The sequence below is a fragment of the Cebidichthys violaceus genome, unplaced genomic scaffold (genome assembly GCF_023349555.1).
Source record: "Cebidichthys violaceus isolate CVI_PGR_0920_01 unplaced genomic scaffold, fCebVio1.0.p SCAF_6, whole genome shotgun sequence".
NCBI classification, from domain to species: domain Eukaryota; kingdom Metazoa; phylum Chordata; class Actinopteri; order Perciformes; family Stichaeidae; genus Cebidichthys; species Cebidichthys violaceus.
The window spans coordinates 2,557,491-2,585,171 of record NW_027176816.1 but is presented as its reverse complement, the minus strand read 5'-3'; the positions used below and the strand labels follow the sequence as shown (position 1 = coordinate 2,585,171).

Here is a 27,681-nt window from a genome sequence, read left to right as displayed (position 1 = left end):
AGCTTCAGTGAAGGTGGGATTTATTGTGGACTGTCGCATTAAAATGCCAGGTGCAATAAACTGGCAACTGTGCAATGCTCCGGTGATATTTGACAAAAATACAGATCCATATTTGACTCAATTCCTTTTATATCAAAGTGACAATATTTGAGTTATTGACTCTTTCGTACAGTATGTATACTAAACTAAGGTGGGAGATAATTATTTATGACAAAAGTGATATTGGTATTAAGGCCAAGCAAGTAGCATCCACTCAAACAATCAAGTAAGTTGGTTAAACGATCAATTACCTGTGATGCAGTCTGGCCAGGGAAAGGCAACATTTAAGCTAAAATCACAACAAAACAATAACCAAAAAATCCCAGGTGTTATCTCAGGTCACAATCTTGAACTTAACAACCTGCCCTGTTCTAATACAATGTATATGTATAGAAAATTAAACAAACATGCAGCATTTCAAATTTCCAAAATAACCTTTATTCTAAACTTACATTTTAAATTTTAAGTTTAGTATAAAAAAGTTAAGTGCACCTAAGACCTTTTTTCCAAAGTATTCCATCTTTTTGACACTCATCTCCTTTAGTAATCTTAAAAGATAGAATGTGTACCAAAGTCTGTCACATCACTTTAGTACATACATCTATTTTACAAAGTGTTGTAAAGAGAATCCCTGAACTATAAATGTCCATAATCCTTCAACAGAGAGTAATCCATTTGCTGGCTGTGGTTGGCATAGCATCTACTGGTCAGCTGTAGTTTACAGTACTTCATATTGCTGGGACAAAGCCACCATTATGCTGCTTTACAAACAAGAGATAAAAAAAAAAAAAAAAAAAAGGAAAAGAAAAACCTTAGACTGAATCATATTTAAAGTTTTGATAGCTGTGACCTCTTCCCCAGCGGAGCTGTATGAAACGACAGCATGAGTGAGAATAAATGAACATCGAGCCATTTAAAGAAAAACACCCGAGTGACACGTCGGTCATGTCTGGTAGAGTAGCTTTGTTTATGAGCCGCTGAAAGGACTTCATCAGATGAATGAAGCACGTTTCCAGACAGCTGCTCTCTCTCTCTCCGACCCAACACAGAAATAACTAAATGTCGGTCGACAGCGGCAGCATTTGTTTTCGGGAGGCCACAGCTGTTAAAACTTGATACGGTGTGTCGGATACCCAGTGACACGACGACGCTACCAGACACCAAAAATGAAGAATATCGACAAATATACGTTTACTGTATCCATACTAACGTAGCTAGTTTGCAAGATAACGTATTATGTAAAGATTCTAAAGTTTAATTAGCAGCACAAAAATGTGTTGGAATTGAACAAGTATGCGGACAGTGATGTAGCCTCATTGCAAGTTTGCAAACACTTCAAGGCTCCCGAACAACACGACACATCTCGACATTACTTTCAAATGGACTAGTTTGATGGATTCTGTGGATTCTGCTCCTTTTCTAAAAAGGAACAGAAATCTCAGTTTTGTTTTTTTAAGTCATGAAAACTGAATTAACAGAAGAAAAAAAAAAGAAGAAAAAAAAAGGAGTAGCCCCTAGTCTGCAACCACTTAAATTAGCTTTTTGCAAGTGCATCTCTGATAAAAAGTATTTAATCAACTTTGTACATAGCAAAGGTGCAAAATGATGCATCAATTTAGAGATGTGATTAATCCACATAAAGTGACATTAGCACAATAACTAATCATTGCAGTCGTGTAAAACTGAAGGTCTTAGTACCAACAATCTCATACCTGCTTATTCAAAGATAGGTTTGCTTTCAAATTGTGACATTTTAAATTTCAAGTAATAACGAAACATAAGTGCATTGTAGACCAAATTTGTGGTACAACCAGCTCATTGGTTATACTAAAATTTGATTAGCCTAACTAGTCGTGTAAATGTGGAAAAGAAAAAAGAAACACTGAAATATTTATTAAAGTATCCCCAATCTTTTAAAACGACAAGAAACTAATGCTATCACAAAGGTGACACTTTTCTACGGTGAATAAATACTTTAAAAATTGGATTCTAAATTATATTGTGTGAAAAGACAAAGAGAAACAGTGGAGGGAAGTTCTTGAAGTCTGTACAATAAAACATTTAGTGTATAAACTCTGGGTATCCGACTGTGAAATAGAAACAGGAGAAAAAAAAAATAAAAATCGAAAAATGTTACACCAACCACCCCTTCCCATTCAACTTACTATTTGGATTTACTTTAAATTTCTTTCCTTTAAGTTTACTGAAGTTAATTTGCTTTAAATTCGGGCTATCCCCAGTGCTCTTTGGCACTTCACTATGTTCATCTACAAATTGCCCAACAAGGTACAGTAAACCACTTTGGATATTGCATGAAATCTTTTCTTAAATTATTTGCTTCAGTTTAGTTTATTTAATTTACAAGTGATTTAAATGTAACAATCCATCAGTTAGACTGTACAACAAATTTGCTGTGATATTTTGGATACTGTGCAAAGGACGAGACAATTCTAGCTAAAAGCATCCAAGATGCTTCTTCTTTTTTTTTTTTTGTATAGTTGAGATGTAATTTCTCATGATCATCATACTGGTATTTACATGAAACTATTACACATCTATTAATTTAACTACACTAAAAGTTTCCAAAAAAGACAAATGGATTTTTTTTTTTTTTTGCGCTTTAACTGCAACTTTGTAACTGCATTTCACTTTCACCATAAAGCAGCTAAACTATATAATGCGGGTCTGATATTTCAATATTTAATTTACGTTGCTTTTACAGGTATACAAGAACATCTCAATGTAATTTGTGATCCATTCGATCAAAGGAGACCAGGTCTCTGGAACAAATACAGATGCCTGAAAGAGGTCCAATCTGGAATGACCAAAAGAGGTTAGACCCATTCAAGAATTATGGAATGAATTCTACGACATTAAAAATTAGCATTTGTCCTCTCCAGGCAGTGGCATTCATCATTTGATCTCGGGGTCAGAAGTGGAGTACTGTACCTTTTACAAGGGCGCTAAAATATTACATTCCGTTAGGTGATATCAGTATTGTGGCATGGCCAAGCAGCCTGAAGAGGGAGGCGTATGGGATGGGGGAAGAACTGGGGCATCATTTGGGGCGGGGACACGGTTTAGGCATGAAGGAGGAGTTGAGGAGTTGCCGTTACCAGATGGTATAACCTCCACTGGATCCACCCAGGAAGAAGTTATTCTTGCGCTGTGCCATTACAACATTGGCACCCTGCATGGCAGCCAGCTGAGCTGCATTGGGGGGATGTCCAGGAGGTGGGGGCTAGAGAAGGGGAGAAACAAGCACAAGCATTGGTAGAGAGCCGACCGACTTCGGAGTTTATAACAGTCTGCAACGACAACCTAACTGCAACATAGTTCTGAATAATTGGACTAGGTGGATACTCACTGGGATGGAAACACCGCTGCTTGCTGTGAAGCGAGCACCAGCATCAAAGCCACCATCTACCATCACTGTTGAACCAGGGGGGTACACGGCTCCCATGGGATAGTAAGCCATGGGGACATTCTGGCCCATTTGCCCAACCTGCATATGTGGCTGCATGGGCATGAACATCTGAGCACCAGGGTAGTGAGAGGACATCTGTGCCACCTGACTGGGCACCTGATGTGGAAGCATATATCTGGGCTGGTATATCTGCAGATAAAAGATACACACACACACAAAAAAAAAAAAAGAAGTGACTAGAACCGTTCACTGAGAGTATTGTGTTATCATAGGATACATAAAAGTAATAGTTACCTCAGAATATGCAGGTGGTGTGTCTGTGTAAGGAGGTGCCTGAGGAGACATTTGCATAGCAGGGGGGTATACAGGTGCAGAGCTCTGCTGAGGGTACACAGCCTGCTGAGGATATGAACCTGCAAAACAACATTTTACTTTAAGAAAATGCTCGTCGTTCAGTGACTGACACAGAAATCCAACGTTTCTCAGGAACAGCAGAAAACGTCATGTTTATTGTCAGAGTAAAGCAAAGAATACCACATTCTCAGCAGTAATAGAAAACAGATACATATTAAAATATGGACTGCAGAGAAATTTAGCACAGACAGTTTTGGTTGAGGGGTGAAAGGTAGTCCCAATGCCCAATAATGGAGAGAGCCTACAAGATATATTTATTTTACACTCTAACATGTAAAAAAAAAGTCAAAACTGTGAACTAAGTTTAAAAAATACAAGTTGAAGTTATTGTTTTAATTACAAGATTTGTATTTAAAATCTGACAAAACGTCAGAAAAATCCCTACATGGAGCTGAAATGCTTAGTCGATTATTTGACAGAAAATGTATTTTGATAATTCATTTATAATTAAAGTGTTTCTTTTAGCAAAAAAAAAAAAAAATGCTAAAATTCTCAGGTCCCACTTTGCCCAAAGTGACTATTTTCCGGTTTTCTTTATATAACGGTCTGGGTCTCCGAATTCACGGTGAACATCTTGCGCTATTTACCGTAGTTAGACAAGAGCAATTATTCGAGAAAATAATCGGTAATTAATCGATCATGAAAATAATCGTTATTTTGTCGGCCTCGGCGCTTCAAACCCCTGGTAGCAACAAAGGATCCGAGTATGTTCAAATAACTAGCATATAGCCGAGGGAAAAAACACAAAACACGCGATATCATGTGCATATAAATATAGGATACTTCTACACATATTGTATGTGCACAGTGGATTAAAACGGTGGATACATGTTTAGATTCCCACGTATGTAAACTAAAACGGTAAAATCATGTTAGCGCTGCCTTTAAATCCTGCCTGTTGTGAGTGGTGATGATGGCTAACTGGAAATATGTGACCTGGCCACTAATGCTACGGTGATATAAGGTGACAGTAGATTTACGCTTTCGTTATTTACATCTTCGGTGTTTTATAATAAAATATATATCCACGATCGACGAGTGTGCTAAAGAAGTTAGCCAAGAAAAACGTCAGTTTATTGTCGTGTACGTAGCTAAACGTGAAGTCCGCTTACAGATGGCCACAGCCACACAGCTTCTTCTTCATCTTCTAGTTAAACCGTCAGCGTCGTAAAACGGACAGTTGACTAATCACCCGAACGGAGTGTGGAGAAATACCTTTGTTGTTCATTGTTCTTGACTGGTGTGGACACGGAGAAATTTCAGATTAAACGGAGCTCAGCGTATATCTTGTCACGGCCTTTATAACAGGTTACGGCTTCACAATCATTCACTTCCTTGTTTTTCAGCTTCTTGTTGTTGTGGAAGTGGTGACGTCAGTCGTTCTCTATCTGTGGTTCGGCGCACTCGGTGTTTTAAGGGCGCGCGCCCCCTACAGGCAGAAAATATAAGGGGGTTCAAGAGTGACTAAAGGGTGAACTGTCGGCTTCTTGAAAAGACAAAAATAACCGGACTTGGCTTTTAAAGGCAAAGAATAAAGCCTGATATCAAAAGAAAGCAAAACATATGCTATCACCACATCTAAATTATGTTAGTGTAGTCCCCCCCCTCTTTTTTGTTATTTCTTTGCTTTTCTCCTTATACTGAGAGGAGGACCATTGTAAAGGCATGTGACTATACTTGACCTCTCCTGTCACATTTATTATTTTTTTTTCATTATCTGGATTCCTTGAATTCTTTCGTGCAAATAAAAAAATACACCTGTGTGCTTTTCCTACTGTGTGGAGTTGATGTTGTGCATAGAGCCATTGTTAATTTTACTGTAAAAAGGCGCATTTGTAGTCATTAATAAAGTGTGTAAGTTTGAAACACGTTTTCCATTTGCAATAACATTTCCATTTCATGACATTTACCCATAGATACTAATATCAAACTGAGATAATACAGTTATTATATTAACCTACAGCTGCATAATGTAAGTGTCATAGTAACTAATACTGTAACTAAACAAAGAACAGTTTTGGGCGACTCTTCGTGTCTAGCAGCATGATCTATTATTCCACTGTGCCAGAGCTTCTTTCTCCTCGGCTTGTATTCTCGGTACTTCCCCTTTAAGAGAACCATGGCACCTCGCAAGTCGAGGCAGACATTTTTCAATGCAAGATTTTTCCGTGCATAAATTATGTTCATGACGTAGTGCTAAAGGCCAATTTTGTTGCAATTTAGTCCGACTTTACAGCTCAAATAGGATTTTGTGAGACACCTCAAGGATTTTTTGATTATCTGAGCTGTTGCAGAAAGGGCATCGTCATTAAACATTAAGAGAGAGGAGATCCTAACGTTACAACCCTCCTTATCAATGCAAATGCCTCTTTTGTGTGCAGTCACAGCGCCCGTCTGGGAGCTGAGATGAATTTTTAATTATGTGTGACTGAAACAAACTGTGACAAGGACCTTTTATAAAAGCGGGGGATTACAGAAATCAAGCTGCATTTCCGCGGTAAGTTGAATACAATAACCGGAGTCTATTCGAGCCTTGCTCCTCGCGCATAGCGGCGACATGGCGAGAGGAAATGAGTTTTGGTTAATATGCAATGTTCGTAATTAGCATAATTTATATATTTATGATAAAGAGAGGGAAATACATAATACTCGGTCTCTAGGCACGGGTAGAGATGGTTTCTGTCGCCTGTGCTTGGTGGTTAGTGCTCGTCTTCAAAAGTGGCCGACGCGACGAGACTTTTATTGGGCAGGATGGGGGTGGGGAGCTCATCAACACCCGCTGAAGTTTTTGACAGATCCTCGTTCCTAACAGGGCATTGCAGCAGGAAATGCACCATCTTGAATCTTTTTTTCTGATCTGCGATGGAAATGTAACCACTTCATGTCGATAATCCGCGTGTTTCGTCACGTTTTCTGCAGCTGAAGTGCAACACAACATGGCCCGTTTTTCCCGGCCCCTCCAAATAGTCTGGTCCTGCACTGACAGAAATAGCACATGAATTAAAATCAGTCCTCCGCATGTGGGTTTGTGTCAACCACGACTTGCCCCTAAATTGCGGATCATTTGGGCTAAAAGAGGTCACCCCAAAGAAACTTCATATTTATTTTTCAAATGGCTGCAAAACATTTGGAAGGAGTGGATTTAAGTAAGTTAAATAGCACCTTTCAAAACCTAGGTCACAAAGTGTCTAACAAAAGGATACATGATTAAAAGAACAAAATATGAGTCAGACACATTTCATCAGGAGAAAATAGCACAATAACAACACAACAATAGAAGCACCACAGCTCAAAACAAGGCTCATGACTCAAACACATAGATAGGTCTTCAGATGAGGATTAGGACCTTAAGGAGTGAATGTTTGCTAAATGTTTGGCACTCAGCAGAAACATCTATTTGAACTGTAAAACAAACAGTTGGCAAAGAAGGCAGAATCCATTATATTTGACATTACGCAGCCCTTGCACTACGAATGTAAGTTCATGCCCTCTGGTTACCTCCTCAGAAAACTAACAGATATCATTTCTCTTTGATACCCTCTGCCATATTACTGCTCAACTTTGTAAAGTACAGGTAGCTTCAGCACATCTCCAGCCATGCCTTTCTTTCTTTCTCTTTTCCTAATATTGTAACTTTTGTACTTCATGTGTTCACCTTTTACTCTTGTATTTATGTGTTTTTATTATGTGTGGGTAGGTATGTGTGTTTAAAAAAAAAAGAAGTATCTTCTTCGTCTTGCACTGCGTTGTTTTTGTTTATTTGTTATTGCCACTGCCGCAGAAACAATTGCCCCTCGGGGACAAATATATGTCTTGAACCTGAACTTGAATTGAATATGAGGTCTTAGTGAGTAGTCTTGCTGCAGTCTTGCAGGACTAACTGTAACCGGGTATCAGCATCCTGCTTATGGCAGTAATAAAAAACATTATGGATAACCATTTCAAACTGCTGAAAACAGTGAAAACAGTGCGCATATTTTTGCAATATTCTTCAGGTGAAAGTAGCAGGACCGAATAACTTGTCTTGACAAACAATGTTCTACTAGTGGCCCGATGGACTCAGGTTTTGGAGGATGTTAGTAGAGACCTCGTCTGGGGGAAGACTCTAAATCAAGAAATCTTCCCGCGTTTGTTTAATGAATGTTTGCATGACTGTTTGTTTAATGACTGTTGGTTTAATGGCTCTTTGTTTACCCAGAATGTCAGGAAGACAGTGACTGTGGTGGTGCAGCGAGCCATGAACTCCCAGGATCCCCATGGCAAAGATGCCCCACTCACAGTCAATGAGCAGGTAACACTCGCCTGTCTGTTAAAACCGGATGAACGGCCCTCTCCTCCCACTGTACTGAGCTCCTCCAAACCCCCGATGACTGATGTGGTCCTCGAGTTCTTTGCCGCCGTTTGCTCCCGTCACCCTCCATGTTCCGACCTACCATATCATAAAGTAACGATTAGCTTCCACACAAGTTCATTGAAAAACACTTTTGTCTTTTATCACCGAATAATGCCTGCAGCTCTATGCTTGTGAGTTACCAGTGAGTTACTGGTCTATAAACGGCCATGCTTAATATTTTTGGCTGATGCTCTTATCATTGCTTTTTGTGTACTCATGCTCTTTTCATTTGTACCTCTTTTTTTCTTCTTTTTTTTTCTCCTGTGTTTGTTTTGGGTCATTGTGTCCTAACATGTGCTTGGCTTCTCTGTTCTCCTTAGCCATTCACTGTCTGACTGCAGAAGTCTTTTTTCAGCCATTTAAATCCTGCACTTTGACATTCCCCGCAAAGACTACCAGGTATGCATCCTCCTCTCTCTTCCTGCATTGTGTCTCTGCACCTTGTCCTCCAGCCCCTCGCTGCTCTTTCATTATTGCATACCATGAACCATCAGTTAAGTCAATGTGTAGAGAAATACTAAATTAAGTTATTGTTAGGGTTTTTGTTGATCAAGTGAGACTTTTACCATATTCAAAGGGTTTTACAAACTACTAACACAATTATAACAAATGTATCCACTATCAAATTCTAGTAGAACTCTGAACAAACAGAAGTAGACTTTTGCACATGAGTCATCTCATATTTTACTCCTAATTGCTGCGCAGGTCATTGTGATGTCAAGCCATGAGACTATTCGTGTGCTAGAGGTAGAGGTCGACGCATCTCTGCCATCATCAGTACCCGATGGGACGAGTGAAGTCAAAGCTGAGGAGGGAGTGGCTCGGCCTGCAGAGCAACCTGAGGCTGGCAGCATACAGGACGACCCCGCTATGCCCCAGAGCACTGGGGGAGTAGGTAAATCACGGTCATGGAGGAAAAATGATGGACTGCAGATGACTTATTATTCATGCATACGTGACACAGTTGTTCTGAAATGTTAATAGCAGCTGTGACAACCACTTTAAATGTCAGTAAGAACTAACCCTGGCTGTGCTCCTGCAGTGCTGGGTGAGCAGCAGGTGGTGTCTGTCGAGGTTCCTGCCCCTGCTGTCCAAACACTGGCTCCTGCTGTTCCCGTCAGTTTGTCCCTGTCGCAGCCCCAGGCCGCCATGCCCATCACTGTACAAGGCTGTCCACAGGTATTGAATTTACACACCGATTACATCTTAAGTCTTCAGAGATGGAATGATGTCGTTAATAGTTTTGTTGTCTCTTTAGTTTATACTTTACCTAAAACCAAAAGTGCAGGAATTCTTCATTTTTTTTTTTTTCTTCTTTTTTTTTTTTTTAACTTTGTCTTCATTGTTTTCCATTACAGTACAATTACAGAGGAAAGAAAACACAAAATGGTGAATAGAGCCTTTGGGGAGGAACAAGACTAGATTCCATTTTGACAACATTACTGTTTCTGTCTTTTTTTAAATTTATACATTAACAATTTTCCCCAGACTTTTGCAAAAATACTTAATTATTAACTTACATGTAAGGTTCCTCTTCACTAGAATATCATCTATAGTGGTTAGCCATTGCTTGTGACCTAGTGCATCAGTATTGAGCCAGTTCTTAGTCACTTATTCTGGCAGCGAGTATAATCTTGAGTATTGGACACAATCAGGGGATTTCTCATCCAAATCCTTACAACGAACAGAACCGGAAAGGTTAGATTTTCTTGGAACACCAAAGAAAAGGGTGTGGTTTGGTATCATGTGATCACATAGTCTGCATCATAGTTGTTGAATATTCATTTGTTCATTATAATTTTGGCTGTGATGAAATATTGAATTTGATTCTTTGAAATAATTCCCTCCATCTCTGTGATTGTGTATTGGTCTGCTGTATTTTCCACATATCGTACCACAACTGTTCATCCAGTTCTCTCTCCCATTTAGCCTTAAAATATAGTGTCGATTTCTTTCTCGATTCCCTCAAATGAAATGTCTGTACAATTTTAAAATGGAACCTATTTGCATTTCACCCTGTTCACATATTATTTCTTGTCCAATATTCGTGGAGGGATTCATTTCAGTATTGTCGCCCACAGGAGGTGATTTACTGAAGTCTCTGGCTGAGGCAATTGTCTCTAGTGCATTGTAAATGTTAAACGTGGAACAGATTTGATCCCAAACACCTGAATACACACAGCCGCAGGCTGAAGAAACATTTCCAGTAACTGGAACAGAACATACTGCAACAACAAAAAAGAAATACCCAATATATATATTAAAAAACTGGGAGTATTTTTAGTACAAAAGCAATGAGAATGTATCACTGTTTAGTTCAGTAAAATTGCCCCTGTAAAAACACCACAATGCCAGTAAATAGATACAAATGAGGTCAAAAATATAATCTGAAACAGCATTACTCTGTTCATCCCGGTCAAACAACTTGATTACACTACACCAGGTGCTGACCCAGGAAAGCTTGGCCACTCTGATGACTGGTATGATGGCCCAGACAGGATCTCTGGGGCAGCCCTTGCTCATCCCCATCAGTATGGCGGGCTCCATCGGTGGCCAGGGAGGTCTGGCTGTTCTCACTTTACCTACCACCAACGTAGCTACTCTCCCCGGGCTCACAGCAGCTAACACAGCTGGAAACCTTCTCAAACTGCCCTTTGCTGGCCTCCAAGGTAAAACACAAACTATCTGTGTATGTGTGCTCCCCATTTAGCCTCTCATATTTAGATTTTGTCTTGAAAGTTGTTCTAGATCACAGTTGATGCCTGACTTCAAAACTGCCATAGAAACACTTTGGTCCACACTGACATTTCAACAACTATTAGGTGGAATGCACATTAAGGAGAATAAAACCATAATCTTTTCCAATGTGTTTGAACTCCAAAATGTGTATATTGATTGATTGGTTGATAATGAATGATAATTCTATTACATGTGAAGCCATAACACTGATTTTATGCATGCAATAAAGCAAGTTTCTCAATGGTCAAGTCAGCCTATGTTCAGATAATTGCCTCTACTATGTCTCAGGCACAGTCAAATAATTAGCAGGCCTGTATCTAATAGTGGTGCAACGGTACAGCAAGCGGTGTGTACGTCATGGGACGGTTCATTTCTTTACGGTTCGGTTTTGCATCCCTTGTGAACATTTTTAAAGAGTACACCTGCTAAACATCAGCATCTTAGTGTTGTCATAGTGAGCTGGTTAGCACACTTACGGTAGCACTCAAAGCACTATGTGCCTGATTACGGCCCCACAGAGCCGCTAGCATGTTGGTAGACTCTTGAGTCTTGTTATTGTGTTTGGACACTCACAGTGAATTACGTCATTACAGAACAATAATAAGTCGCAAACTCTTGAATTTTTACTCAGCTGCGACAGTCCTGAACTCTGTCCAGCCCCAACTGCAGACGAACGCTCAGACGATGTTCCAGCCTCAAGCTGCCATGCAGCCAGTGCAGGTGACGTCTCATCCAACGCAGGTGACCAATGCGCAGGTGACCGCCGCTCAGGTGGCGGCGGCCCAGGCGACCACTGCTGTGTCTCAGTCCAACATATCGTTAGCAGCGCTCCAGACCGCAGGACTCTCTATCAATCCCGCCATTGTAAGAATGCAGCTTCAATGATTTATACTTTTTTTTTTTTTTTTTACTGTTTATGATATAATGTCAGTCATGCATTTTAATTTCCTGCGCTTCTTACACATGTTGGTTGTGTTTTTATGCTCAGATCAATGCTGCGTCTTTGGGAACGCAGCCCCAGTTCCTCAGTTCCCTCACCTCCACTCCTATCATCACTAGTGCCATGTCCAACATGGCCGGCATCACCAGCCAGATCATCACAAATGCCCAAGGACAGGTGGGTTCCCACAACTTAATGCTTCTCAGTTCATTTTTGTGAGTTTGGATTTGCCTTATGGTGTCTCTCTACTTTGTACTTCCAGCTAAAGGGAAGATGAGGATCTTTGTCAAAGAAAATACATAACTCTTTGCCTTTGTAGTGTATCATTAGCCAAAAAAGACTTTGGCAAGAACACAGTGCCACTGGCATTTTTTGAAGGTTTTGATGCATATTGATTGGTAATCACACCCTCTTCAAAATGCTTTTGTGTTGTGTTTCTATTGCCGGGACTAAAAAACAAAACCCAGCCTCAAGTTGACATCAATCAGCTGTGCTATTTCAAGTCAGTGGAGCGTAAGATGATTTCTGTGAAAACTGATTTGCCTTCTCAAACAGTTCCATGAATCAATCTTACCGTTATTGCAGCTCATCTGAGTTAGTGGTGTAGTGTTCAATCTTAAAAGACATTTATTCCAAGTGAACCGCTAAAAGGACGTATTTCACAGGTTGTTGAATGTTCTGAAAGTGGGTTTGGTAAGCGAAAACTATCACAGAGCATTACATACAATTATTTGTGTTTCTCAAACAAATTCAAACTATTTACAGGTCATAGGAACCCTCCCTCTTCTGTTGAACCCAGCCTCTCTGGCTGGAGCGGCTGCGACACCCACCCTTCAGGGTCTGCAGGGTCTGCAGGGTCTGCAGGGTCTACAAGGTCTACAGGGTCTGCAGGGTCTGCAAGGCCTGCAAAGTCTGCAAGGTCTGCAAGGCCTGCAAGGTTTGCAGGGTCTCCAGGGTCTCCAGGGCCTCCAGGGTCTCCAGGTCCAGACTCTCACCCCACAGCTGCTTCTCAACTCCCAGGGCCAGATTATTGCCACAGTGGGGAATGGATCTGCAGTTGTTACTTCGTCTGCAGTCATGCCCAAAGCAGCTGCTCCCCCAACACTTACCAAACCTATCACACAGGTAACCAACAGCATTTGAATTTTGTTTTGAGGTCGGAAAGGACTAAGTCATTTCTGCTTCTACACTTGAAAGCTGAAACAAACTAACTAATTGGTAGATCTTTAACTATTCCTGAAGGTATTTAAATATGATTAAACTTTGCCATTTGCGTCATTGCAGGTTATATAATTTATTTGTTCCCTCCCAGGCTTCAGTAACAACCGTCAGTCAGTCACCAATTGTCATCGCCCCTCAGCCGTCTGTACTGAAGAATGCCACCACGCTCTCCTCCACAGTACCCATCACCTGTGGAGACATTGTTAAAGTGGGACAGCTTGTCAGCAGTATGTACACCTGCTTCTCATATCCAAACATAGATCCATTTTAAGTGGCTAGTTATTTTTAACCAGATTCCCCTGAATTGTAGAACCCCAGCAGGTAGTCAGCAGCGAGGAAGGCATTAATCTGGAAGAAATTCGAGAGTTTGCCAAGAATTTCAAGATCCGACGGCTGTCCTTGGGGCTTACTCAGACACAAGTAGGGCAGGCTCTAACTGCAACTGAGGGTCCTGCTTACAGCCAGTCCGCCATTTGCAGGTAAATGACTCCCTTGTTCATGTTACCTGCCTATGGAAGCTTTCTTGAGTAATGTTTTGTAAAAAAAGAAAATATTCTACTCTATTTTCTCTTTATAAAGTGTGTAGACATTACATTTGATATGTGCCTACATTGGCTTAATTTGCATGCACACAAATTGCAATTGTAATACAAATAGAACATCAATGTAGTGAAGCATCTACTTATCTACTCATTGTGTCAGTGCAGTTATGAGTAGAGGAGTGAATGTATCACAGTGACACATGTATGACTTGAAAAAGATTGTTGTAATAAATCTATGTGTGTTTTCTGGTAATGTTACGATAACATTGAAAAACATTTTCTTTGCTTTTCCGATATTCTACATAAAATTTAGAAAGTCTGTGAGTATAAATTACATTGTTTGCAAATCATAGTTCATATTGTTTATTTATTGGAAAGAATTCATTTAAATTTTTTTTAAAACATTTTCATTGCTGAGGGTACACTTCATACAGAAACAAAATTCTCTATGAGAATATATTTTAAGAATTGTTCAAATGTTTCATGATCCGAAAGTGGCACTTTAATATGAAAAGCAATGGGGTCATAATTATATAGAGAGTAGAAATAGTGAGACATTTCTCAATATGTTGGTTAAAGCTTGGTGGACTAGTACCCAAAATATATTTTGTATCTTAGTTACTTCCCTGCAAACTTGGTTCTTTGCGATATGCAGTGTGTGTTGGCATTAAATGATTTTACTTTTGTAACGCAGGTTTGAAAAGCTGGATATCACGCCCAAGAGTGCTCAGAAGTTGAAGCCGGTGTTGGAGAAGTGGCTGGCTGAGGCTGAGCACTGGAACCAGAAAGGCCAGCAGAATCTGATGGAGTTTGTTGGCGGTGAACCATCCAAAAAACGCAAGCGGCGTACAAGTTTCACACCGCAGGCAATAGAAGTTCTTAACTCCTACTTTGAAAAGAACGCATTGCCAACAGGTCAAGAGATTACAGAGATTGCACGAGAGCTAAACTACGACCGAGAGGTTGTGCGAGTATGGTTCTGTAACCGGCGGCAGACGCTGAAGAACACAAGCAAAATCAATGTCTTCCAGGTTCAGTAACGACCTCATTCTGGGAGGATGCGTTTTTGGAAGTCGAACATTTAATACAGCAACACAGTTGTGAATTGTGTTGTAGCTGAAAGCCAAACTCCATTAAGGAGTATGAACTTTTATGGAAATTACACAAAATTCAAGTGTAATGAAAGAATACTGAAAAGAAAAAAAAAGTTGATATTGTATTTTAAGACTGTACATGTGTACACAACTCCTGTGTGGTGGGCTGCATGGTTCTTTTGTCATATACAGTGATGATAATACAGCGATAATAACGTCATATTTAAAAAACATTTGGTGAAATTTTATACAAGTGATTTTATAGGCTATACCTCTGAATTATAATAAGTGGCAGTGCATTGAGTCACATTGATTTTAGTCACATAATTGTCACTTTGTCACAATGGGTGACATTACGCTGATATTTGAATAACATGCTTTTGCCACCGTGGATATTTTCAGAGTTGTTGCAGCTCGTTCATTTTATATTCATGTAGTATTTGTGCTACATGAGCAGCTTTGCAAACATAAAAAAGCCTCTGTAGACTGAAAGAACGCAATAGCATATAACCTTATTTTTATCAGAATTTGTTGTCTAATTAATGCCAAAACTGACGTTGCTATCTATGGACCCCTGACTCTGCAACAATGTTTTGGGACAATCATGATTTTGATATTTCTTATTGATAATCATAAAGATGAGCTTAACATCTGTAGTAATTTCCTATTGTTTGGCATAAAATGTGTCACAGTAATTTTTGATGTTCCTTGGACAACAAGTTCTTATCAAAATATAATTATAGCTTCAACTATTGCCCATGATGCCACAACTGTAAACTTTCTTTTTGTATTTTGTAATGTTTGTTTAATTTGTGAGTTACTGATTGTGGGTGAAACGTGTGTGAATTCACTACAGTCTGTCCTGTTTTTACACTTTCTGTTTAATGTGCTGATAATACTCTGAGAGTATTTTGTGTATCCTCTTTATTCACAGTTGTGACCGTTCCCTCAATGGTTTGACAACGGTTCTGCAGCATTTTTTTTAAATCTCAAGTTCGATAAAGTGTATGTTAAAAGCAGGAACTTATTTGGACTATTATGAAGGCCGTTTAAAACAGTCTTGCATTGCCTAGAAACATTAGCACCAGGTTTTTAGATACTCTTACTAAGTCCAATATCAATCAAATTACTAAAAATGCAATTATATGTTAAGCCAAGGAAGGGGTTTTGTGGTTTAATGACTTTCAATCTGAATCAGTAAGAAGAGTGTTTGCATGTGCAGTATGAAGTTATTTTTTAAAACTATGGCCATTTTCTTTATCTGTGCCAATGCCAATTCTTCAAGAATTCTTTGCACTTTAGTGACAGTAGGGAAAGTAAAGGGGATACGAATGGTTTATGTACAGTGCAAGATTTAGTAGTTACGAATGTGGGAGAATTTAATTTCTGCATTTTAATGTTCTTGAACAGCAAGAATCTTTGCTTTGCAAAATGTAGCAGTACTGGCAAAATTGCAATCATCAACTTAACAAGCAACGTCTATCACTAAGATTAATGTACTTTTATGCAGAAGAAATGTAAAATACTGCAGTTTAAATATACAAGCTAATATGCATTAATCACATTTTTTCCCCTGATTTTGTGAATTATATGGGGCATATTTTCCCTTTGAACAATTTTTAATAAATGGGCCTATTTTGCAGTGGACATGCATTATACCTAAACATACAAAATGGTTAATATTGCAAAGTTCCTGCTATAATATGTGTTTTTCCTTCTGTTCAATATGGGAGGCCAATGTATAATATTGTTTAATATACTAAGTTATCATTAGAGAAAAGAAGAGCTAAATTACAATAATAAGATGATATTCATTTGCTCTGCAAAGCACATAAAGACTTAAAAAGGGAAGTTGGATGCTTTTTGTCATTTTCTGTCAGATAAATAAACCCTGGTTTTATTAATCACTTCTCATTGTCGTTTATTGATATATTTCAACCTTTGAAATGGTTGTAATTGATAGCGACCCCTGACCTCCATTAAAAGAAACAGAGATTTAAAAAATGGTTGTTTTTAAAAGAAAACTCCCTTCTTCAACCTCATATTTTACCTGGCATGAGCGATGGGTGGCGGTAATGAGCGCCAACGTTCTTTGCTAGCATTGTGACATAACACGAAGAAGAGAGCGAAACGGAAATTACGGTAGCTGTTCCTAACGAAGCTAGATAAACAAACAAAAGCAAGACATTTTATCACATAAATTCAGGAGCCTGAGCTCATTTTGACGCGTCTCTATGTATAGATATGTCTATCGGTAACAACTTGTTCTCGTGAATCCTCAATAAGTGAGGCAAAGAAGAGCTAGCATTATTATCGCTACGTTAGCTGGCAGGCTATGTAGCTAACTGTGGTTAGCTCGTCATGTTTATTTTAGTGCTGGGGCGAAGGAGCGCGACATGATGGCATGAAACTGTCGCACTGTTAGAAAGTAGCTATCCTCTCGCTTAAAGGTATGTGATGTTTCTTTAATTTGATAACGTTATTTAGTTAAATATAAAGTAATACTATTGCTTTACACAGGTTGTTTTCATTTTAACAGTGAACGGTGGCACGCGTGTATGGACTAACGTTACCGTTAACGATTAACTTACGTTTACCTCAGCAGCTCTGCATTGTTCAGCACAACCTGTTATTAAGTTTATGTCAATTGCTTTAACTGCTAGTTGATCCCTGTCTCCTGTTTTTCGGTTAAACATCCACATGTTGCTCTATTTTTTACGATTTTTAAAGTTGGAGCCACGTTCAATTAAAGTAAACGTCTTATTTCACTTTCTCCACTAAAGATTGGAAGGTTGTGGGGAAACTCTGCGCAAGTTTGAACCGTAACTGCTCTCCGAAAGATCTGCTAACCGTCACCATGGCGTGGGCTCTGAAGCTGCCTCTCACGGATGAGGTGATCGAGTCCGGACTGGTCCAGGACTTTGATGCCAGTCTGTCGGGCATCGGCCAGGAGCTCGGTGCTGGTGCATACAGCATGAGGTACTGTACGAGTCCTGTTCTTTAAGTCTGCTCTTGGACATTAATAGTGCTGCAAGTGCTACCAATCGATATTCACCAAAAGATGGTCATCTGGTTTGATTTGTGAAAAATATAAATCTAACCCCAAAGTGAATCCTGCTTCAGTCATCATCTTCTAAAGTTTGTGAAACTGATTTAACTTAAGATTTAAACATGTGTGTGTTCACTTGACCTAGAGCTGTTTTTGCTTTATAGTTTCTTTCTCCTATATATTATTATTATTGTTATTATTATTTTCAAAATCCCGTCATTTGCAGAGAACATATTTGGCCACTTTTATATGGAATTAATTGGAGTTTCTATTTAAAGGTATTTGATATCTTTTAAAGATAAGGAATTCATCTTTTCTGTCTTATCAAATGTGTTTTTATGAATGTGCAGTGTCTCACATTTTCTCTCAGATAGGCTTTGTGTCTACAACTATTCAGGCCCTTTCACTTTTTCACCTTTTTATGTAGCAGAGCATCCTAAAATCCTTGTCACCAGCTGTGCTCCCAGTAGACCACACAACACCAAAAAACACCACAAATCTGTGCAATAAAAATACCCCGTCTGTATATATAATATTTTAGTTTTAGTATTTTAGTTATACTAACTGTGGATTTTGTACTTTTTTACTTAGTTGATATTCTTACTGTTTATTACTTATTTACTTATTTATATTACTTGTTGCTCTTGTCTTGTCCACTTTGCTGCTGTGATCCTGTAATTTTCCCCTCTGCAGGACTAATAAAGGATCATCTTATCTTATCTTAATCATCACTCAATGACTACAATGAAGTCATTGTAGTCATTGAAGTTCTTTTTTTTGGATTAATGATTTATGGCATTATAACTGGCTTAAACTGCACACAAGACATTTTTGAGTTGTCTCTACTTCTAGCCATGGCTGTGTTGTTCCCATAGAGGGGCAGGACTTACATGTTGCAGTGAAAATCAAGGCCACAGAGAGTAAAATGTGACTTAAACTGCCTGGGCTTCAAAGGGTTAAGAGAGGTGAGGACAATGACCCTGATGGTCACTCTGGCTGAGCTCCAGAGATCCGGTGTGGAGAAACTTTAGGACAACTATCACTGCAAAATCCACGATCCTGACTTTACATTAGGAAGCCCTACTCCGTGAAAGCCCGGAAAACTGGGTCCAATCCCTAAATCCAGGTGTGCAGAGCTTATTGTGTCATACCCAAGAAGACTTGAGGCTGTAATCGCTGCCAACGGTGCTTTAACTAAGCACTGAGTCAAGGTGTCTGAATAATTAATGTCAAAGCGATATTTTAGTTTTATGTTCTGTATCTATCTATCTGCTGTATGTGAAGCCCTGCACTTAGCGAGGACTGAATGGAAAATTAATCATCATGCAGATGAACTGCAAAGCTCGGTGACTATCGGACAAGGAATACTCTTTGATGAAATTTGAGTGGGGCATTAGGTTTATCCTCTCTCTATGCAGCATACTCCTGATACAGTAATATAAATATATCTGCACACAGCAGTTTTTTTGTGGGGTCTTTTTCAAGAGGTAGAGAGGAGTCCAAATAGACATTTATGATGCTTCTGCTGAGTTTTTCATGATGGCAATTACGTGTAATACATTTAGGTTTCGCTGACTCAAGTGCTTTGCTTTGCTGGACAAAGATCCCTCTCTTTTGTGCCCTTTCTTGGCTGGTTAAGTGCTCTGTTAAATGATACTGTGCGAGCTGCAAAGTGCATACTTGTTCCTGAAATTCTTCTGTTGAGAGGAGCTATGAGATACTGACTTGGTATTTAGTACTGTTGGTGCTCTAGTGGCCTCCAATATAACTAATGAACTGTAAAGCTGGCGAACACAATAAACCGGCATTCAGCCTCCACTGTGTCCAATGAATGCGTCTCACAGTTTTGGGGAAGGAGCTCACCAACGGCGTTGTTCTTTTTGTCTCTTGTTCTCCAGCGACGTGCTGGCCCTCCCCATCTTCAAACAGGAGGAGTCCAACCTGTCTCCAGACAGCGACAACAAGATCCTTCCCTTTCAGTACGTTCTGTGTGCGGCTACCTCGCCGGCCGTTAAACTGCACGATGAAACGCTCACCTACCTCAACCAAGGTCAGCATCGGGATCCCTGCCACGCTGCACTTTATCAGATTTATGTAAATGTATCAAGGGCTAATTCATAAAAGGATAGTATGGCTTTTGCGGCTGCTAAATCTGTACAAATCTGACAAAAACAAACCGTGTGATTCTCAAAGCAGCCGTTAAGGGTTGAATGCACTCCTAAATGTGCTGCAAAGCCAAAAGCGTCTCAGTGCTCCTCTGCTATTGCAATCATTTAAATGAGGTAATATGCATGCAATTAGAGTAAAATAGGCCCCTTTCTGTGCAAATGAGCCTCATTGCGAAAATAGTCCAATTCACAAAGATCAGAGCCAATAGCAGCACGCAGTTACAGTGAAGTTATTAGCCTCTTTAGAAAGTCGGTGGTAACTGAAGCGCTAAGATTAGTTATTTTGGGATGCAGTGGCATAAATGCAATGGAAGTTGTGTCATAAGTGCATACAACTTACTAACGTATCATTTCTGCTGCGGTGGGATCGCTGCAGGTATTAAACTCAATAATCTCTTATGGTCCGGCCCTAATCGACTCAATGTTCCTGGCTCAGGCTGACTCCCGCCCCTCACATCCCACGCATTGGCCTCAAGTGCGCTTGTACTTTGCAACATGGATAATTGAAATCACACACAAAAAAGGGCAATTTTCACCCGGCTGCAAAACTTTATGGTCATGTTTTTCATTTTATTATCATTCGTGCAATCTCTTTGCGAATAACACTTTGAGACGAGTGGATAGCAAATGATGCACAATTCATGGCGCTGTCAGCGGCCGCCAACCATTCTTTGTGAATTTGTCCCTCAGTTGCCTTTTTGACATATTAATTCTAGATATTCTATTACCTGGTTTATTGTATATCTTCATAGACAAATTTAATTATAGTGGAAATTAGGGGTACGGGGGGGGGGGGGGGGGGGGGGATCTAAATGGAAATATTTTACAATGAGGTGTAATAAGTGACATATGTAAATGATGCATTATTGTGATTAGTATAGCTACAGTGGTTGGACTTCAATTGTGAATGTTCCTTCACGATATGGATTTGTCATTGCAGGGCAGTCCTATGAAATTAGAATGCTTGACAATCGGAAAATTGGGGAACTTCCGGAAATCACTGATAAAATGGTGAAGGTATGAATCGAACGCTTGCATTACAACATATTTGCACAGGACTGCTGGGACGAACCAGTATTCACGTATTAGCTTCAGCAGCATTAATACGATCTGCCTAATTCTTTCTAAAAAAAAACCCTGAGTCTCATTCCATTTCAGAGCATCATCCGCGTGGTGTTTCATGACAGACGACTTCAGTACACAGAGCACCAGCAGCTGGAGGGCTGGCGCTGGAACAGGCCCGGAGATCGCATCCTCGACCTGGGTGAGCACTAAATAACAAAACGCTGGTCTACTTTGATGGCTCCAGAAGGTTCTGGCTCTTATCTAATGTATTGGATTTGTGTGTGGAAAGATTTGTTGCTGTGCAGCCTTGTATGCATGTTAACCATCCAGTAGTTCTGGGATGAATTCAGGATGTTGACTGTTGAACTATAAGTGCAGGGTTTAGACAATGGCAGTATGATGGAGAGGATGGTGTGCATCAAGAACTCTTTTGATAACAGCCTGTTTTACGTTGATCCATTGCAGATATCCCCATGTCCGTCGGCATAATCGACCCCCGGGCTAACCCTACTCAGCTTAACACTGTGGAGTTCCTTTGGGACCCATCAAAAAGAACCTCAGTTTTTATCCAGGTAGCATGACGGACATTCCTTAATTACTTTCATTCATTAAAAAGACGACGTCGGTAATCTGAGGCAATTTGAATCACTTTGGCATCACAGAGCTAAGCTTGTTGACATATAGTGTGCTCATTCAGTTCACTTGACATTTTGCACAAACAGAATAGATGTCATTCTGCAGGCAGTAATTACTAATACAGTTTTGCCTGTTTTATTTTTTATTTGATTTAACTGACCTGACTTTTATGTTTTTTTTTTTCAGCATTCCTGTACAGATTTAAATTCTGTATTCCTTTCCTTTTTTAGGTACACTGCATCAGCACAGAGTTCACCATGCGCAAGCATGGAGGGGAAAAGGGCGTCCCTTTTCGAATCCAGATAGACACGTTTAAAGAGAACGAGAATGAAGAGTACACAGAACACCTCCACTCGGCCTCCTGCCAGTTCAAAGTCTTCAAGGTGAGGGGAACGAGAGAGAGAGAGAGAGAGAGAGAGAGAGGCCAAAAGTGACAGAAAAAAAAACATTGATGTACCGCTAAGCAAATATTTTCTTATACGTGCAGAATGACCACCACTTACATGACTCCCACATGACCCTTTTCAGCCTAAAGGTGCGGACAGGAAGCAGAAGACTGACAGGGAGAAGATGGAGAAGAGGGCGCCACAGGAAAAGGAAAAGTATCAGCCCTCCTATGAAACTACAATCCTGACAGAGGTTAGCATGATGCTAATGTGTTAAAGGGATGCGTGATTAGATAAAGAGAGAAGTCAGCAAAATGAAACACCGTGAAGGTCAATGAAGTCACTGTTGTCCGCAGGGACCGCCAAAATCAACACAAGATGAAAAGTTCTCGTTGTAGCTTTAAATGTAAGGGAAAGCCGCAGCTTGTAACTGGTGGCAGCATACATATATTCCTGAGGTTATTTGGAGGCAACAATAACAAAAGTGTGGTTCTCTTGCAGTGCTGTCCCTGGCCTGAGGTCACATACGTCACCAACTCCCCGTCTCCTGGCTTCAACAGCACACCCAACAGCTTCCCAGTGCTAGAAGGGTACGAGTGTTTCACAAAACCTGCCAGTGCTTCATGATTAGTGCTGCTTGAATTTAATCAACCATGGAATCCACATAGTGAGGAACACACGGGATGTTTAGATTCTAACATGGTACATTTTTCATCCTTTTTTTGTAGAAATGGATCGCCAACCCACCAGCCTGAGCCTGTGGTTCAGGTAGCAGATGTAAGTACATGTGCCTATTCACTGCCTGGCTACCTGAACCACTGAATATTAATATTGATGAATGCAAAGCTAGTAGATTCTCTCAGGCACTTTGATAACATTAAAAACCAAAAAGGGCCGAACCCTGGTGTGAGATATATTAATGATAAACCAAAAATACACGGCCAGCTCACATTCATCTGGACTCTTTTCTATGTGTTACCGGGAACCAGCCAATGATTCAATGCTTCTGTCTTTTAACCGTGAGAGACATCTTGTCAGAATATTTCATACTGTACATGCCGTATATTTGGGCAGATGTCTAGCTGATTTGTTATGCTTTAGTTACTTGCACCTATTAAAAGATGAAGACGTCATGATGGGTGGGTGATGTCACCCAAGTAGGATTAGTATTGATTGATTGTTTTAGAACGAAAGCATGTTTTAGAAAAAAATCAAAAATCAAAGCTGCAGGCAGCAGCGAGCGGGTTTCAGGCTTCACAAAGCTGAGCAAAGTCACTTCAGCTGGTTTAATTCTGTCTCAAGAAGGACTGAGACCTCTCACATGTTTCATCATGACCATGTTTGCAGTATTTGCACTCTCAAAATCCTGCCAGTCATATCTTGGCCATTTGGAACATGTTTCAAAAGCTCAATTAAAAAGATCCAGCAAGTTTGGTGATGTTTGGACAAACTGCGTCAGAACCGTCCACACGTTTAGAACTAGTGGCGTAAAATAACTTTACACACTCCAGTCAATACTTCCATGAAACCTATCCTGTGAGTATGTTTTGATTAGACAAAAAAAAGCATTTGACTGATTTATAGTCTATGTGCAACGTGTTGTCATTTATTTATTATTGTTGCATATGTAGCGCCACCTAGTGGTCAATTTGAATTAAACTTTCAGGGTATGTTTCAGGTGCTCTTGTGGACATATATATATATAAATCCTGCAAGTTTTGTGATGATTGGACCAATGTTTTTTAATAGTTTGATCAGTCAAATTCATCTTTAACTTTGTTTATTGGCAACTGAATTACACTCAAAATATGGAGAGTTCGGGAGTCTGTGACCATAGCTGTATATATAAAATGCTTTAAGAGGCGCTGGATTATTTACACAACATTAGCAGATGTGTGTCATTAATATGATATCAAGGTTTCATTTTTGAATATAAACTAATTGTCAGTACCGGTAGATCACGACACATCTACTCAAATGACAGTGTTGGATTATGTTTGCCCACATTATAAATCAACTCCATAGAATCAGGCTTATTGATATTAAGTCTAAATCAAATCTGTGTTTACATGTGTCTGGTAGATTTTAAATGTTTTCTCAAGTGTGGGTAACACAGTATGGCATGAGGTAATTTTAGAAAATGACAGTAATTGCATACGTGACTCGTACAAACTAACTGTGAGATACCCCTCCAGACTGTTGCAATCAAGTGTTTTATTCTGGGTTGTTTTTTTTTTTTCTTTCTCCTCAGAATTTGTTACCCACAGCAACACCACAGGATGCACAACAGTGGCTCTTAAGAAACCGCTTCTCACCCTTCTCTCGGCTCTTCACCAACTTCTCAGGTAGTACGGCTTTTGAGTACGGACTTGCAAATGAACACTTGTTCTTTTTGGTATCACTTGGACCCTCAAAACAGCAGGACTGAAGCCTTTGTTCATGGGCTCTGGTGATTTGTCGCAACAGCAGTTGGACCTTTTTTTTAATATTTCTATATCAACATGGCACAATGCAGTGCTGTCTTCTTTAACACAGAGGCGCGAGGTAAAACATGCACAAAGAGAAATGTCATGCCCTTTGTGTGATTAGGCCTTTACATGCATCTATGACGTGTTATTTTTATAGTTTTGCTGCACATGTTGCAACTGCTGGAGCCCCCGAAACCAACTTGTTGTGTAATTCTGAGAGGGAAGGTTTTTGTCTTGTTTCCGTGTACCAGGGTCAGATCTGTTGAAGCTGACCAGGGAGGATGTCATTCAGATCTGTGGGCCAGCTGATGGTATAAGACTCTTCAACGCACTGAAGGGACGGTGGGTCTTCTTTAATCGACTCCCATCGTACAAAATGTCAACTTCCTAATATATCAAGAATGAAAGGTTCGTTATTTTCTCTCTGTGGACAGGGTGGTGCGCCCGAGGCTGACCATTTACGTCTGCCAGGAGTCTCAGCAGGCGAGGGAGCAGCAACCCAAACATGAAAACGGAGACGCTGCCGCCAACACTTTCTTTGGTCGGTGTTCATGGCACCACATCAAAATGTCGAACACTGGAATAATAACGAAAAAACTAGATTGTTGGGAATATCTTCAAATACATGAAATAATTTGACAATATCTCGTCTGATTCATTGCTTTAACATTTTTAAAATCACTTGACAATGAAACAGCTGTTGCCAAAACTGTGATGTTTTATCTTGACTTTCCTGTTGCTGACATTTAAAGTCATACTTAATCGTTTTGAGAAATATTGGAAATATTTGCCTTCTTTCCGAGAGTTACAGTAAATGAGAAGATCGACACCAATCTGACATCTGGACAGTAAATTTGAATTGTAATTACAATTCTTATAGTCCTGTCATCACCGTGAGGAGGCCATTTAACCAGCAGAGACCGAGGCCGGGGAAATAGAAATATTTGGGCATCAAAAGTGCAATAATTAAGATATAAGATGTGATATCCTAACACTATAATAACAACCACAAAAGGCAGAATATAGTAGTGAATTGACAAAAATTTCCTCCACACGGCTCTGAACAGACATGACAATTGAGCTTGTCATCCAACTCATGGCAAGAAACAAATCGGCGCATTCCCCAAACTGTCAAACTATTCCTATTAGTTTAAATGTATCTCTAGGTTCCCCTCAGGAATACACTGTTAGCTGTATCAGCACTTTAGCTGTAGTTTGCACTGTTAGTGCTGTTACCGCTGTTAGCTGCGGGCCACCGGCTCGCAAAACATACTTGTGTGAGAAATTTACCTTTTTGTGTTTTTGTACCTGCTTTTCTCTGCAGTATATCATGCCATTTACCTGGAGGAGCTCACAGCTGCTGAGCTGACGGAGAAGCTCGCTCAGCTCTTCAACATCTCACCCAGGCAGATAAATCAGATCTTCAAACAGGGTCCCACCGGCATCCATGTGCTGGTCAGTGACGATGTAAGTAACCCTCCTGCTCACTGCCTGTAAGCTGGGTATACACTGTACGATATCAGAAATGGTTTCGTTTTATTCCAACTGCTACTGATACGTCTGCAATGTAAAGCCAAAGCTCACAATTGATGCGCACCAAAGTTTTTGAAATTTCTTCAAATTTTAGTCCCAGATGATGCAAAACCGATAGACTGGGTCTCATCGCACATGCTCAGAAACAACTTCATCTTGTTTCCTCTCCTACATTAAACATGTACACTCTTTTTAACAGATGATTCAGAACTTCCAGGATGAAGTATGTTTCGTTTTGGACACAATGAAAGGTATTTGAGTGTGGCATTAATGTGTTTCTATATTTAACGTGGCGCCTTGATGAACTTATCGCTGCAGGTTTATTTATAACGCCCTCCCCTGCTATGCTTTTCCTTTTCTCTCCAGATGACACAAACGATGGCTACCACATCATCTTGAAGTGAATACTGCGCAGGAGAATAGCGCTGTTCTCTTCTTTAGACCCGATCCAGTCAGCCCCTCTAGAGCTTCACATTCTTCGCTGTTCCTGGAATACGTGGGGACGCCCCCCGAGAAACGTCTTGAGGCTGCTAGGAGGACCGTGTGACTGAAGCACCTGGCTCTCTCCTCACTATACCTTATTGTCTTACTTTTGAGGTAGTGACTGTTACCACAGTGAAGTGAACAATCTCCTTGTCGCCCTGCCATTGTCTCCCTTAAGTGGTTGCGTTTTCCTTGATTGCTTATGTCTCGTGAAAGACAGCTGCCGTCTCTGTTTATTTGTTAGCTGAGCATCTGGTGTGCCAAAGCTCTGTGCTTCAGAAACAGTTTGTCATCTCTTTAAAAACCAACAACCAAATATGCAAAATAGAAAACTATTCACGGCGACAAAAAACGACATATAGTTACTCTGACAGTACTTGACTTTCAGCCTGCAATGCAGCATGATTTCTCCTCTTCATGCTAGGTTGGCTTACTGGGATCTACTGAAGCCAGTCTGCAAGAAACGCGGTAGAGCAAACACAATCAGTCACATCAAAGAACCCCAAGAGGCATCTAATCAGTAATCAGGACATTAAGGGAGCCTGTTGGAATCCAGCTGTCCTCAATTACATCTGTGAGTCCTTTGAAAGCGAACAATGTCAGTCTTTCACTGGTTTGAAATGTTACATTTGTGGTTGTTACCTATGAAGCTTGAATGATGATGAAACACTGTGTTAGTGATCTCAGTGGCCACACCAGCAAATGGTCTCCTGTCCATGTGTTTTAAATATTATTTGTGAATAGATCATTATTTTAAAATGTTGTCATAAGGAATAATGTGTTTCTTTGGCAGTTAACATCATTGTTTTTGGACGTTACCACATCCAAATACTACATGTAATGGAGCTGTTGGTCACATCAGAGCTGCATGTGAAAAGATACGGTTAGTTTATGTTCAGTCTATTGTACTGCTCACATGAAATTGATAGCTTGAAATTTTAGATACCAATTTTAGCCCCATATTGTCAGCATTATTAAAATGCTTACCCGTGTACTGGCCACCATCTGTTGTCTTTGTCCTTGAGGTGTTTGCAAAAAATAAAACTTTTTTTTTTTTTAACTATCATAAATGTTCTTAAGCTCC

At 40.0% G+C, this 27,681-nt stretch overlaps 3 protein-coding genes across 4 annotated transcripts; 2 read left to right on the top strand and 1 right to left on the bottom strand.

Moving 5' to 3' along the window:
• Positions 1 to 3: 3 nt before the first annotated feature.
• Positions 4 to 5,249, bottom strand: dazap2 (DAZ associated protein 2). Its single transcript, XM_068732574.1, has 4 exons — positions 5,096 to 5,249; positions 3,761 to 3,879; positions 3,407 to 3,655; positions 4 to 3,280 (listed from the first exon to the last, which is right to left on the bottom strand). Exons 1-4 carry the CDS (start codon positions 5,106 to 5,108, stop codon positions 3,152 to 3,154), a joined length of 510 nt encoding a protein of 169 aa, XP_068588675.1. The 5' UTR covers positions 5,109 to 5,249; the 3' UTR covers positions 4 to 3,151.
• Positions 5,250 to 6,045: 796 nt separating this feature from the next.
• On the top strand, positions 6,046 to 16,698 carry pou6f1 (POU class 6 homeobox 1). Of its 2 annotated transcripts, XM_068733636.1 has the most exons (11): positions 6,046 to 6,377; positions 8,079 to 8,171; positions 8,979 to 9,168; positions 9,316 to 9,452; positions 10,717 to 10,942; positions 11,644 to 11,876; positions 12,001 to 12,129; positions 12,718 to 13,077; positions 13,265 to 13,400; positions 13,484 to 13,652; positions 14,410 to 16,698. In XM_068733636.1, exons 2-11 carry the CDS (start codon positions 8,118 to 8,120, stop codon positions 14,753 to 14,755), a joined length of 1,980 nt encoding a protein of 659 aa, XP_068589737.1. In that variant the 5' UTR covers positions 6,046 to 6,377; positions 8,079 to 8,117; the 3' UTR covers positions 14,756 to 16,698. The 2 variants fall into 2 exon arrangements, with proteins under 2 accessions (XP_068589737.1, XP_068589738.1); XM_068733637.1 differs by lacking the exons at positions 6,046 to 6,377; positions 8,079 to 8,171 and adding an exon at positions 8,444 to 8,672.
• A 232-nt stretch (positions 16,699 to 16,930) lies between these two features.
• tfcp2 (transcription factor CP2) lies at positions 16,931 to 27,653 on the top strand. The gene is made up of 16 exons (XM_068732774.1): positions 16,931 to 17,259; positions 17,593 to 17,788; positions 19,757 to 19,908; positions 20,967 to 21,043; positions 21,185 to 21,290; positions 21,557 to 21,663; positions 21,958 to 22,110; positions 22,256 to 22,366; positions 22,615 to 22,703; positions 22,842 to 22,890; positions 24,365 to 24,458; positions 24,833 to 24,923; positions 25,016 to 25,122; positions 25,906 to 26,048; positions 26,314 to 26,365; positions 26,481 to 27,653. The coding sequence occupies exons 2-16, from the start codon at positions 17,667 to 17,669 to the stop codon at positions 26,516 to 26,518; spliced, it is 1,491 nt and encodes a 496-aa protein (XP_068588875.1). The 5' UTR covers positions 16,931 to 17,259; positions 17,593 to 17,666; the 3' UTR covers positions 26,519 to 27,653.
• The last annotated feature ends 28 nt before the right edge of the window (positions 27,654 to 27,681 follow it).

What these genes read in the sequence shown, in the direction of transcription:
- pou6f1 (XM_068733636.1), top strand. Translation starts at nt 8,118, where the DNA reads ATGAACTCCCAGGATCCCCATGGCAAAGATGCCCCACTCACAGTCAAT. An exon ending in CACTCACAGTCAATGAGCAG is followed by an intron (nt 8,172 to 8,978) that starts GTAACACTCGCC and finishes ATTGCTGCGCAG; the next exon opens with GTCATTGTGATGTCAAGCCA. An exon ending in GCCCTTTGCTGGCCTCCAAG is followed by an intron (nt 10,943 to 11,643) that starts GTAAAACACAAA and finishes ATTTTTACTCAG; the next exon opens with CTGCGACAGTCCTGAACTCT.
- tfcp2 (XM_068732774.1), top strand. Translation starts at nt 17,667, where the DNA reads ATGGCGTGGGCTCTGAAGCTGCCTCTCACGGATGAGGTGATCGAGTCC. An exon ending in GCTCACCTACCTCAACCAAG is followed by an intron (nt 19,909 to 20,966) that starts GTCAGCATCGGG and finishes TTGTCATTGCAG; the next exon opens with GGCAGTCCTATGAAATTAGA. An exon ending in TTCAACGCACTGAAGGGACG is followed by an intron (nt 24,924 to 25,015) that starts GTGGGTCTTCTT and finishes CTCTGTGGACAG; the next exon opens with GGTGGTGCGCCCGAGGCTGA.
- dazap2 (XM_068732574.1), bottom strand. An exon ending in CACCACCTGCATATTCTGAG is followed by an intron (nt 3,656 to 3,760) that starts GTAACTATTACT and finishes TTTTATCTGCAG; the next exon opens with ATATACCAGCCCAGATATAT. An exon ending in GCAGCGGTGTTTCCATCCCA is followed by an intron (nt 3,281 to 3,406) that starts GTGAGTATCCAC and finishes CCCCTTCTCTAG; the next exon opens with CCCCCACCTCCTGGACATCC.